The 12,443-nt window shown below is 39.1% G+C and overlaps 1 protein-coding gene across 1 annotated transcript; it reads right to left on the reverse strand.

The window, feature by feature from the left end:
• On the reverse strand, positions 1–5,964 carry LOC102792557 (uncharacterized). The gene is made up of 7 exons (XM_087835617.1): positions 5,817–5,964; positions 3,537–3,875; positions 1,846–2,163; positions 1,735–1,773; positions 1,523–1,652; positions 1,152–1,202; positions 1–868 (listed from the first exon to the last, which is right to left on the reverse strand). The coding sequence occupies exons 1-7, from the start codon at positions 5,962–5,964 to the stop codon at positions 730–732; spliced, it is 1,164 nt and encodes a 387-aa protein (XP_087691743.1). The 3' UTR covers positions 1–729.
• Between the last annotated feature and the right edge of the window lie 6,479 nt (positions 5,965–12,443).

Below are 12,443 nucleotides of genomic sequence, written 5' to 3' on the forward strand. Positions count from 1 at the left end.
ACAAATCGATTTATTTAGAGTTTTGCCATAAGATAAAAACATTATACTTATATAATAATAACTAACCAGAAACACCGTTATCATTTGATTTTCTTAGAGTAATGTTTAAAGACATGGTCTTTTGACAGTTGCAAAACTTCCTCAGTTAGTTTGAACCAACAGTGCCATCATGTGCTCATTCTGTGTATATCAGATGCAAATCTGCAGCACACACTGAGTTACATTTGGAAATAAATCACATCTCTGCAGAAACTGAGTGAATCTCACTGCTGCTGAATCTGCAGTCCTCATTTAATCTGCAGAAAGAACTTAACACACTTCACAGCTTATTTTACTCAGTTACAATCCATGTTACAAAATATCAAAACTTTATAACCAATTACATTTTAACAGTATGATATAACAAACAAATGTATATGAAGCAGAATAACTATTATTTATTAGTTGTACATGTTATTGATTCAGCCCACCTCCTCCCTGTCTCCACCTCACAGACAGCTCAGTCAGAGCTCCATCCAAGCCTCCGCTCTGACATGACGGGTCATCAGAGTCTAATCACCAAGTACATTAAATTCTCTATTTCAATAAATCATCTTCATTTCTTCAAATGATCTCTATTCATTGAATTCTTATTAGTGTTGTCTAGAAATATCAGGTAGGAATCTTTGTTGTTGACACAGTCCTCTTTGTTTAATCAGCCAGTGATGCAGTTTGTTCATCTCGTTAAGTTTAGATTGATTGATCTTCTCCAAACAGTCTTTTTGCTGCTGAAGGTGAAACTTTCCTGCTGATGTTTTTTGGAGTTTTCTTTGTAGACGTCCGCTGCCTGAGCTGCTCGTTCTCGTGCTCTATTAAAGGTGTTTTGTTCCTTCAGACAGAAACAAGACATGAGTTCATTTCCACTCACACTATTACAGTATGCAACATATTTATATGAGCAAATGATGACTGTGTATATACATGAAGATTAAAGTTCATGAACAATGCATACATGAAGGAGATGAAAAGATTAAGTGTGATTAACTTAAGTGTGTGATTCACTGAAACACTTCAGTTTCATCAGGATGAAGTTAAGCTGACAGACAAGAAAATGGAAAAAACTGACAAAGAAAAAATGCTGTAAAATATGAATAATTGTGACATTTACTTACTCATCAATGTCTTGCTTTGATTTTAGTGGTGTGTTGGTCTTCTCTGGGTCCCTGAGTGATGAAAACATTTAAAGGATTTAAATTATATACTGCAAAAACATAGAAATGGTATTTACTGAATTTCTTCTGAAAAGATTTATAGGTGTTCATGTGAAGTTTCTTAATGTCAGTAAATCATTACTATATTAACAGTGACAAACTTACATTACGAGGAGACTATATTAACCCTTAAGAGCCCAGACCTATTTCTACTTTCATGAAAATTACGGGGGTCTTATATCAAATGAATCATATATAACCAAGTCTCTAAGTGTAAAGAGGCAGTGACACCAGTGTCACTGTGGGTCCTTAAGGGTTAAAGTGAAAATTACCCAGTCTTGTTTTGTTGTTTGAAATGAGCAGTGAAGAAAGCCGAGATCCAATCGCGATAAACCACATACAACATCACCACTGACACTGCAACCACCGACACCACAGCTAATACAATGATCCAGGTGAAATCTGGGAGAAAAGAGGAAAACTGTGACTTGGAGCACCATTCATAAAGCAGTTACAAATTACACACATGGAAAGACAAACTTACTTGATTCACTGCTATGGGATGAAATCTTCTCATAAGAGCCTAAAAACAGGAACCCAAATATTAGAGTGGCAGTCATCAATCTATAAATCTGTGAATTTGAATGTTTCTCACCATCCTCAGTAGCATCAGGTGTCTTTTGGACCTCGTAAATCATCACCGTCACCTCTCTGTGAGGAGCAGAGAGCACTCGTGCTGCACATCCCACCTGTGTGCTGTGTTTAAGTGAACCTGAGAGCACAGCTGTAGTGGTGACAGTGAATGTAGCGTTGGTGTTGGACACACTGACAGTGTTGTACTGTGAGAAGCTGAGGTCTTGTTGTGAGACACTGAGTGTTACAGTGGGAGCAGGTCGACCAGTGGCTGAACAGGAAACAACCCACTCTTCAGCAGAGTTTGACTCTCTGACATCAACGACAGGTTCATGCAGCTCTGCGAAGAAAATATATTTAAGAAAATTCACCATTAAATGTGGAAATAAAAATCCAAATAAGCCTGTGTGTGTTGCTGATTTGTATGCTATAGCTGTGCAGTGTTTTAGGCAATTCTCTATATAAATAGATTTACTGTGAAAAGTGGTGTAAAAACTTCTACAAAATGATTTAACATTGGGGACAGGAAACAAAATATTATTCTTTTAATAAAATATTTTATTTCTAAACAGAGTATTTGTGAATAAAGTATGAAATACCAATTTTAACAGTCTCTTTCCTTACCTGTCTTTTGAAACCCTGCATACTAAGCACTAAGGATGGAGGAAAACCCGATACAGAAGAGTATTTCAATATTTTGCATGGTGATATTATATCATTACAGGGACACCAAATATCAAAATGTTATTGAATAAATTACAAAACAAATGTCTGGGAATACTCATCTCATGCACTACTGTGCAAAATTACGTTAAATCAACTCAACCAAAAAAAAAAAATCAACGCACCTATCTTAACAAAGCTATCTCCTAATAAAAAGACACTTTTGAGTTTTTATCAATAAGCAAAACTAATGGGGACTCAACTGCCAGGATGTATTCTAGTTATATTCATATCCTCCTAGGACCTGGCGTCCACATATGTGGACATCACATTTTGGGTTATTTAGACCAAAATACTACATTTTGCTCTACAAGGGCCTGATATCCACTTACGAGGACATTATACTGCCACTGTTCTATCAAAACTTTAAACAAATATCCTCATATGTGACTTTTATTTTTCTTAGAAACAAAAATGAGGTAAAAAAAAAAAATCTGGTAATTCTTTGTTTTTACATTCATCGGGCCCCAATATGCCAAAATATCAAAGAGAAATTAAAAATGCATGCCGTGGAAGAGTTTGGGTCTTAGGAGGATATAGAAGAGGAAGGTTTTTCAGTATATTGTAAAATGTTAGGAATCGCAATAATATTAATTCGTGAGTGTAGTATTGTGATATATTGTATCGAGGTAAAACTGGTACTTCCCAACTGTACTGAGCAATTCCTATTTTTAATATTGTGGCATGAATAAGGCACGGCGGGTCCAGGGATCAGTGTTCTGAGCCATTTTTATTTGACATCTGCATCACACCACACACCTGAGTCCCGCGTGATTGCGGATGCCGTGCAGGTGCGTCCGCCCGCCCTGCACGCCACCGCAGACCACGCCCCACCACAAATATATTTTGTATTTTTTTCACATTTGTTTTGTTTTCAATATTATTGCCATTAACAGTAAACACCACAAGCACTGTGGGTGTAGATGAGGTAGAGATTTAGTTTTAGCTGTGGATAGTTTTCCTCTATAACTCTAGACCACGTGTCCTTACCGTAGACTTGGAGGCAGGTTCTACCTGTGAAGGCTCCTTCAGGATAAGTGTTAAACAGACAGCGATAGCAGCCTTCATCCTGCTGCGTCACATTCCTGATGACTATGGTGCAGTTCTGTAGTGCAGGATTTTTAAACTCCACTTTCTTTGTAAACTCAGAATTCACTCTCGGGCCAAAGTACTTGTTGTAGGTGGCCATATTTTTTTCTGAACTTCCTGAGATCATCTGCCATGTGACTTGAAGGACGTCTTTAGAAAGCATGAGCTCACAGTTCAAGCAGGCCTTATCTCCCACTGCTGCCAGCACAGTGTGCTGTGTTTGTATCCCAGATGTATGACCTGCACAGAGAAAACGACACGAAAAGTATGAATGGCTTGAGCAGCATATGAACCACAGGCTGATGGTTATCCCTGCTGATGCCACAGAAACATTTAAGTCACCACATGGGCCACCTTTACCCTGTCATGATCATACATGTCCTCTCCAAGGTTCTTCTGTTTCTAGCTAGAACTACAGAACAGGATTTAGCATAAATGGAGAAACTTTTTGAAGTGGCAGACAAATTCAAAATAAAGACAAATATGCTGTTCTGACTGCTCAGCACCTTAAACTTTACAAAATGGAAATTTAAAGGTTACATGTAATCTCTTAAATCAACTTAGATGTTTGTAACCAGACAGCAGATCTGTACGTGACGTGCTGCTGAAGTTATCTAATTATGTCATATTGTGGAATATCTTTCAAAGTAAATCACATGATAATAATTTCATGATATAAAAAGGCTAAAATGGATGTTCAGTGCCGACTAAGCTTTGTGTTTTGCACTATTGTGGTATAGTTCACAGTGACAGCCTGCAGCATCAGTGACTGTTGCTAGGTCAGGTCCTGGGCAACAACAGAGACATACGAGAGATGTGGTACCAGGCACAGTGCCCAGATTTGGATGGGCCAGAGTGTAATTTGGGCTGGATCTTTTAAATAATCTTATAAATTAACAAAACAGTGGATTGCATTGTAAAGATCTATATAGGCTTCATCTTTATCTTCTTGTTATTATTATAATTATTGTTATTATTTCTGTTACTCTATTGATTTTCCTTTGTCTCATTTACTTTACCCGCCTCCTCTTCTTGATGTCCAAAGTCACCCTACAGACGACCCTGTGATGCTTCCCCTGACATCACCTTGCAGTCTCCTGCCTCTTTTAGATTGCACCTTTGAATGAGATGGACTCCACCTTCCTCCACTCTTATGTTACTCCAGCTGGTAACTCTTCCCTAACACCCAGAACCTGAATGCTGTACAGAATTCTTCCTTCTTCAGCTTCTACCAATGGAGGATGTTCATTCACTCAAACACCAAGATCCGAAATATAAATAATAAATAAACTATCTTATGAATGAAAGAGAAAGAAAAGCTCTCACTCCTGTTTTGCCTCTTATTTTCTAGGTTTTTATACTTTTGTTATAAGCTGTATTTGCTGCATAAAGTGACTTTATTGTCACTCTAACCTCTTTACTAGTTGGCTATTAAAAACTGATGCAACAGCCTATTTGTGCTGTAAAAACAAAGAATAAAAAAAAACTTTGTAAAAGCCTAAATAAAATGCAAGAATACACAAATGACCTATTAGTTAATAATACAAACAATAAATGAGCTCCTCAGATTTGAGAGGTATTCGTCAGTGTAAAATGGCCGGTAATGATTGGTCAGAATTCACCTGTGGTAACTTCATAAATGCTTTTACTTTTGTAGAACAGAGAGCACATTTGAAAAACTGAAAATAAAACCAAAGAAATCACTTCTGATTGGCAGCCAGGATGGGGCTGTTGTTAGGCCCCTTAGTCCCTCCCACCTGTAGGATGAAGTGAGGGGATTTTCAAACAGCAAACATGCTGGTTGTTATACTTCCAGGAATAAATTTAATAAAGCTTTATGTGCAAAGTCTGCAAATTTTTAAGTGTTTTATTATTTTTTCCATCAAATTTGACTTGATGTTATTACTTCGCCTGAAATATCCCCCAGTGTGCCTGCTCACTAACAGCATTTGCTTATAAAAGGAGTCAGCGACTTGAATTTAAGCTGATGATGTTCATAGAGTCAAATTCCATCTTATCTACTAACCACATCTGGTACTGTATAAAAAACTACCTGTCAAACCAACTTTAACTCCTGTCTGCAGTGAAATGCACTTCACTTTATAAGCTCCCCATAGAGCAAACTGACCTCTACAAAGCAACTCACATTAAAGTCATAACAAAACAGAGTATCTCGCTCACCTTTTGAAAAGATCGCCAGTAAAGAAAAGATCAGTGTGATTTCACGCGCTGCCATGTTGTCTGTATGCCGCCAAATGAAAAACAAAAATTTGAATCTCACTGTTTGATCAATTCGTACCATCTCTGGGTGTGAAGTGGGAAACAACATAATAAACGATCATCCCGTTTTATTAATAACAGCTACATGTCATATGATTATGTTTACTTGGATATCTAACAAGTCACTGATCTGATAATATTTACTGTTTTGGAAACCCTGTCTGCCGTTTTACAGCACATTTATTCCCCATTGTCCCCTCTTCACAGTGCAGTGGAACAGACTTACTTTCACTTTCGTCTTGAACTCGTGCAAAAAGAAATATGCCTTTAGCTGTGTCCCAATTCAGTGACCGCACGCTTCGGAGTACCCGCCCTTCGCGGACTACGGGCGGGTACTCCGAAGTGCGAGATGGGCAGAAGTGAGAGGCTTGTGAAATGGGACGGACTGGCCTTCGTGGTGCTGCTCAGGTTGCCTAGCAACCAGTGGCGGTCCTAGCCTGTTTGGCGCCCTGGGCACACACACACACAAAACATATTAAGGATTGTACATTAACATAAAACTGTTGTACACACACATGAAAAGAGAGAGAGTATGCATAGTATGCAAACGGCTACCTAACTGCCATCATAATTCGTCATACAATGAGAACAGGACAAATCAACAATTGACAATGACTAATTAATATTCAAATCTGTAACATAATGTATTGTTTGGAGTTTAGTCTGTTACTGTTGCTATTTTTACCATTTCTTCTTGGAGCAACTGTAACCCACAGAATTTCCTTAGTGATTAATAAAGTTTTCTGATTCTGATTGTTTCAGGATGACCTGCCATCATCCAATCACACACCTGCTTACCTGCATCTTTTGTTCGTTTCTCTTCCTCTTCTTTTCTCTTTTTTCTAAACTGATCACCTGATGGCTTTGAACTTTTCTTGTCCATCTTCCATTGGTTTTAATTTTGCACTCCAGTATGAACACAAATCCCCCAAATCGAGGATCACCACAACATAACCTAACACACACCTTAGTTCACAGATTTGCTTTGTCTAAGGTTTATTTCTGAGATTTCACACAACCCAGGATTCAAATCATGAATACATAATGGGCTTGGATTTACAACATTATAAATTAAATGTGCTCTATCTGGAAGCAGCAGCCCCCCCTCCCCCCCCCCTTTCGACGGGTTGTGTATGAGACTTTAAATCATCAAACTGTAAATTTTAAATTGTTATTGATCCCTTTACCCCGAGTCCTAAAGTGTATATTTATTTTCTTACCCTTCTTATATTTATTGTTTGTTTACTTGCACTGCTGTAACTGGAGCCTCGTTGTCTCGTTTCTGTATATACTGGACTGTAGCGAAGATGACAATAAAGTTTACTTTGACTTCAGCAGCGAGCAGGCACACCGAGGGCTCTGTTTTCATGTACAGAATTTCGAAAAAACATCGGTGCAAATTATAAGTCTGTATCATGATGTCTGGTCTTTTCGTGTTTGTTGGTTTGTTTTCATTTTGTTTTATTTTGCGAGTTGGTTATTAGACGCTGCTCTAGCCAGCCAGAGAATCCCCCGCCGCCCCGCCCTCTCCTCTCTGTGCCGCAAGCAGCAGGCGCACCTCTCAAACGGAGGGCGCCCTTACTCCCAGCAAATGGGCGATAGAAAACCGATCGGTGCCTATGCCATTCCCTGGCTGACGTCGGGGCAGCATGAGTACGAGCATTTTTTTTTTTTTTTTTGCCGATGCCTGTGATGCCGCCCCCACCACGATGCCGCCCCGGGCAACCGCCCGTGTCGCCCGTATCTAAAACCGCTACTGCTAGCAACCATGATATGACCGATGGAAACGTTCCATACTGAATTGTTTGACAGAAATTGAGGAAATAAAATGTTTTTTGTTCGTTTGTTTTCTTTTATGAGATGTTTTGATTTGTTGAGTATCTGAGGCTGAGACCACGGGACTGTAGAAACATGATTGTTGGCCTTCATTTCTGTATCCAACTGTAATTTTAAGATTAGCTATTAAATAACAATTAGCTAATGTTACACATGAGACAGGTGCCATCTCACTTTGGTAATGTAAATACAATATGGCCAATATTATATTTATTATTATCCATCCATCCATTCGCTTCCGCTTATCCTTTTCAGGGTCGCGGGGGGCGCTGGAGCCTATCCCAGCTGTCATAGGGCGAGAGGCGGGGTACACCCTGGACAGGTCGCCAGTCTGTCGCAGGGCTAACACACAGGGACAGACAACCATTCGCACATTCATACCTAGTGGTAATTTGGATTATCCAATTAACCTATCCCCACAAGCTGCATGTCTTTGGACGGTGGGAGGAAGCCGGAGTACCCGGAGAGAACCCACGCAAACACGGGGAGAACATGCAAACTCCACACAGAAAGACCCCAGCCTGATGTTGGAATTGAACTCAGGACCTTCTTGCTGTGCGGCAACAGTGCTAACCACCGTGCCTATTTATTATTATATTAATTGTAATTTATTACAGCAGTGAGCTTGAACTCTGTTTCAAATACTGAGCTTCAGGAAAGATTCAAGTTGCATTTATTTATATTTCCTATCACTTTATATCTTCACTCAAAGACAAGCATCTTTTACAGTGATGTATTATACATAAGAGACAAATATTGTTCTTTTAATATGTTGGCATTACTAAATCTGTCTGAATGCTTACATATATGTGTAAAAAGAAAATTTATGAGCTGGGATAACTGTTGCTGATCAAATGAAGAGCAGACTGATATATTAAATATTCCTTTATTGGGTGAGAAAATCAGACCATGTCATAACTGCTTTAAGTCATACAGAATAGATATCAGAGCCTTAAACAGGCTGACTTCTGCTAAATGGGTCAAACTGGGCAGAAAGTCTACAAACACATAACATCCTTATAGAATATGATGTAACACTATAGATCAACTTACCTCAGAATATATAAAGCATATAAACAATTACAGCAATATGATGCAACAAACACAGCAGTGCTACTGATCCAAAATACTCAAAGCTTCATAGAACTGAAACAAACATTTATTTTTAGCTCCATTCTGCTGCTGATACATACTTTAGGTTTCTGAACATTAAACTTGTTGCTGCCTTTCATAGTGTGTAACTTGAAGGCCCTGAGTACTTTCTCCCACACTGCAAACACTGGGATGATCAAATTATTTGAACATTACCTAATAAGACTGATTCAGGACAGACAATTAGTTATGTTAAACTTTCCTAGCAGTCCTTCACAAACAGGGAACAGTCTGTCTATTCTCTCCATCTGTCAGCTGCTGCTGGCTCTTCCTCCTCCTCTTCCTCACACACTGCTGAGTTTGTCCTGGTGGATCATCAGGGGTGCAAAGCCTCACAGATGATGTGCAGCAGTGGGTCCCTCAGTCTGTCCTCACTCTGGACACTTGCAGTTGTCACACATGGAAATCAAATGTGTGATAAGCTGCAGGATTCAAACACAAGTGTAACTTATAAATACATGTTCATACTTTTATTATACAATCAGAGAGAAAGAAACAGAGAGAGAGTGCAGGACACACAGGTGACAGTCTCAGGTGTATACACTGCTACAAACAGGAGGATTTAGTGTTTGTGTTATTACGAGAAACAAGAAGAGTTCCCAGATGGTAAAGTGGACACATGTGTGACTGCTGTGATTAAAGCATCTTTCTTTCAGCTTAACATTATTAAGTGACATTATATTCAGTACTTACTGACTTACTTAAGTTTACTCTTCGGCCGCCCCGCTTCAGCCATCCACCGTTTTTCTCCGAAAAAAATATCCACACCCACCGCTGCGCTATGAATCCTGGGATATATGGGGCCACGAAGTCTACACCGGACCCAGCCTTCAAATTTGGGGAAATGAAGGGCGCATTTGTCGACCGCATTTGGAGTACACTTCGAATTGGGACAGCCTTCGTCGCGTCGCTGTGACGTAATCGGTCTACAAATGCGCACTACGAAGTGTGCGGTCGCTGGATTGGGACACAGCTTTTGTTTCTCTAAAAGGACACGCAGCACCGCAGACTGTGGTGTGAAACACGCTTAATCTCTTACATGTGCTCACTGATCACATTTTGTCTATTTCATTCAACAAAACAGGAGCAGGTGAAGCTCGCTGAGTAATATTGGGGAATCTCAAAGCAGCTTGAACCAGCTGAAGTTTTCATTCAATTCAATTCAATTTTATTTATATAGCGCCAAATCACAACAAAAGTCGCCTCAAGGCGCTTCATAGATACAGAGAAAAGCCCAACAATCATATGACCCCCTATGAGCAAGCACTTTGGCGACAGTGGGAAGGAAAAACTCCCTTTTAACAGGAAGAAACCTCCGGCAGAACCAGGCTCAGGGAGGGGCGGGGCCATCTGCTGCGACCGGTTGGGGTGAGAGAAGGAAGACAGGATAAAGACATGCTGTGGAAGAGAGACAGAGATTAGTAACAGATATGATTCAATACAGAGAGGTCTATTAACACATAGTGAGTGAGAAAGGTGACTGGAAAGGAAAAATTCAATGCATCATGGGAATCCCCCGGCAGCCTACATCTATTGCAGCATAACTAAGGGAGGATTCAGGGTCACCTGGTCCAGCCCTAACTATATGCTTTAGCAAAAAGGAAAGTTTTAAGCCTAATCTTAAAAGTAGAGATAGTGTCTGTCTCCCGAATCCAAACTGGAAGCTGGTTCCACAGAAGAGGGGCCTGAAAGCTGAAGGCTCTCCCTCCCATTCTACTTTTAAATACTCTAGGAACAACAAGTAGGCCTGCAGAGCGAGAGCGAAGTGCTCTAATAGGGTGATATGGTACTACAAGGTCATTAAGATAAGATGGGGCCTGATTATTTAAGACCTTGTATGTGAGGAGCAGGATTTTGAATTCAATTCTGGATTTAACAGGAAGCCAATGAAGGGAAGCCAAAACAGGAGAAATATGTTCTCTCTTTCTAGTCCCTGTCAGTACTCTTGCTGCAGCATTTTGGATTAACTGAAGGCTTTTCAGTGAGTTTTTTGGACATCCTGATAATAATGAATTACAGTCGTCCAGCCTGGAAGTAATAAATGCATGAACTAGTTTTTCAGCGTCACTCTGAGACAGGATATTTCTAATTTTAGAGATGTTGCGCAAATGGAAGAACGCAGTCTTACATATTTGTTTAATATGTGCATTGAAAGACATATCCTGGTCAAAAATGACTCCAAGGTTCCTCACAGTGTTACTGGAGGCCAAGGTAATGCCATCCAGAGTAAGAATCTGGTTAGATACCATATTTCTAAGCTTTTCAGCGCCGAGTACAATGACCTCAGTTTTATCTGAGTTAAGAAGCAGAAAGTTAGTGGCCATCCAAGTCTTTATGTCTTTAAGACATTCCTGCAGTTTAACTAATTGGTGTGTGTTATCTGGCTTCATGGACAGATAGAGCTGGGTGTCATCTGCATAGCAGTGAAAATGTATGCTATGTCTTCTAATGATGCTGCCTAGGGGAAGCATGTATAATGTAAACAGAATTGGTCCTAGCACTGAACCCTGTGGAACTCCATAATTAACCTCAGTGTGTGAAGAGGACTCTCCATTTACATGCACAAATTGGAGTCTATTAGATAGATATGATACAAACCACTGCAGTGCAGTACCTGTAATACCTACAGCATGTTCTAATCGCTCTAATAGGATATTAAATCAGTCAGTGTACCATTCAGAGTACACTGATGAGATCATTTACTTCCAGACAAGACAAAGCAGCATTGCTCAGCTTATTAACGGTTCAAACTGTTAACTGTTATTAACATCGAAATAAAATAATTTTATTATTAATAAAATAATAATAAGATCAACATAAAGGAAGAAAGAAAGATGGGTTCCCACTTCCCCGTATTCACCAAAAACGAACAACCTCACAAAGTGCTTTCAGTTTGTTACAACTTCATGTACACGTTGGAGTATACATCCGATTACATTAATTCTATAACATTTTAGCAAAAAATAAATATTTTTCATAAGCAGCAGTGTTGTTTGTGTGTTTATCAAATAAACATAACATCAACAATATCTGATGGTTTGATGGATTTTCATTCCTAGACAGAAGCAACATTCCTGGATTAAGTGAAAACTTAAACCATATATATATGCGGTATATTTTTATACAGATGCTGACAAACTGAGTTGTAAAAATCTGCAAATTTCGCCACAAACAGAACTTCAATTTCAAAAATGACTAAAGTGAAAGTTTCATGTTAATAAGTAACTACATGTGAAAATATCCAACAATTTTTTTAAATCCTTTTTTATTACTAACCTTTAATGTTATTTAATAATTTACATATTAAAAAAAAACTTTAAAAATGTAGAAAAAATTTGCACAAAGAGCTGACATAAAAATTGCGGCATAAACACCAACAAATACTTTCTAAATGCTTCAGTGGAACAGGTTTTTGTGTTTTGTGTTTGTCAGACTACCATTTTTCCCCCCAGAAATTGTACACTTCATTAAATGGTCAAGATCAGATCTTCATGCTGATAAAGACGTGAGCCCCGGCTTGTCGTTTGACTGGTCTCTATC

The sequence above is a fragment of the Neolamprologus brichardi genome, chromosome 23 (assembly GCF_056152115.1).
Source record: "Neolamprologus brichardi isolate AB-2024 chromosome 23, ASM5615211v1, whole genome shotgun sequence".
Taxonomy (NCBI): Eukaryota; Metazoa; Chordata; class Actinopteri; order Cichliformes; family Cichlidae; genus Neolamprologus; species Neolamprologus brichardi.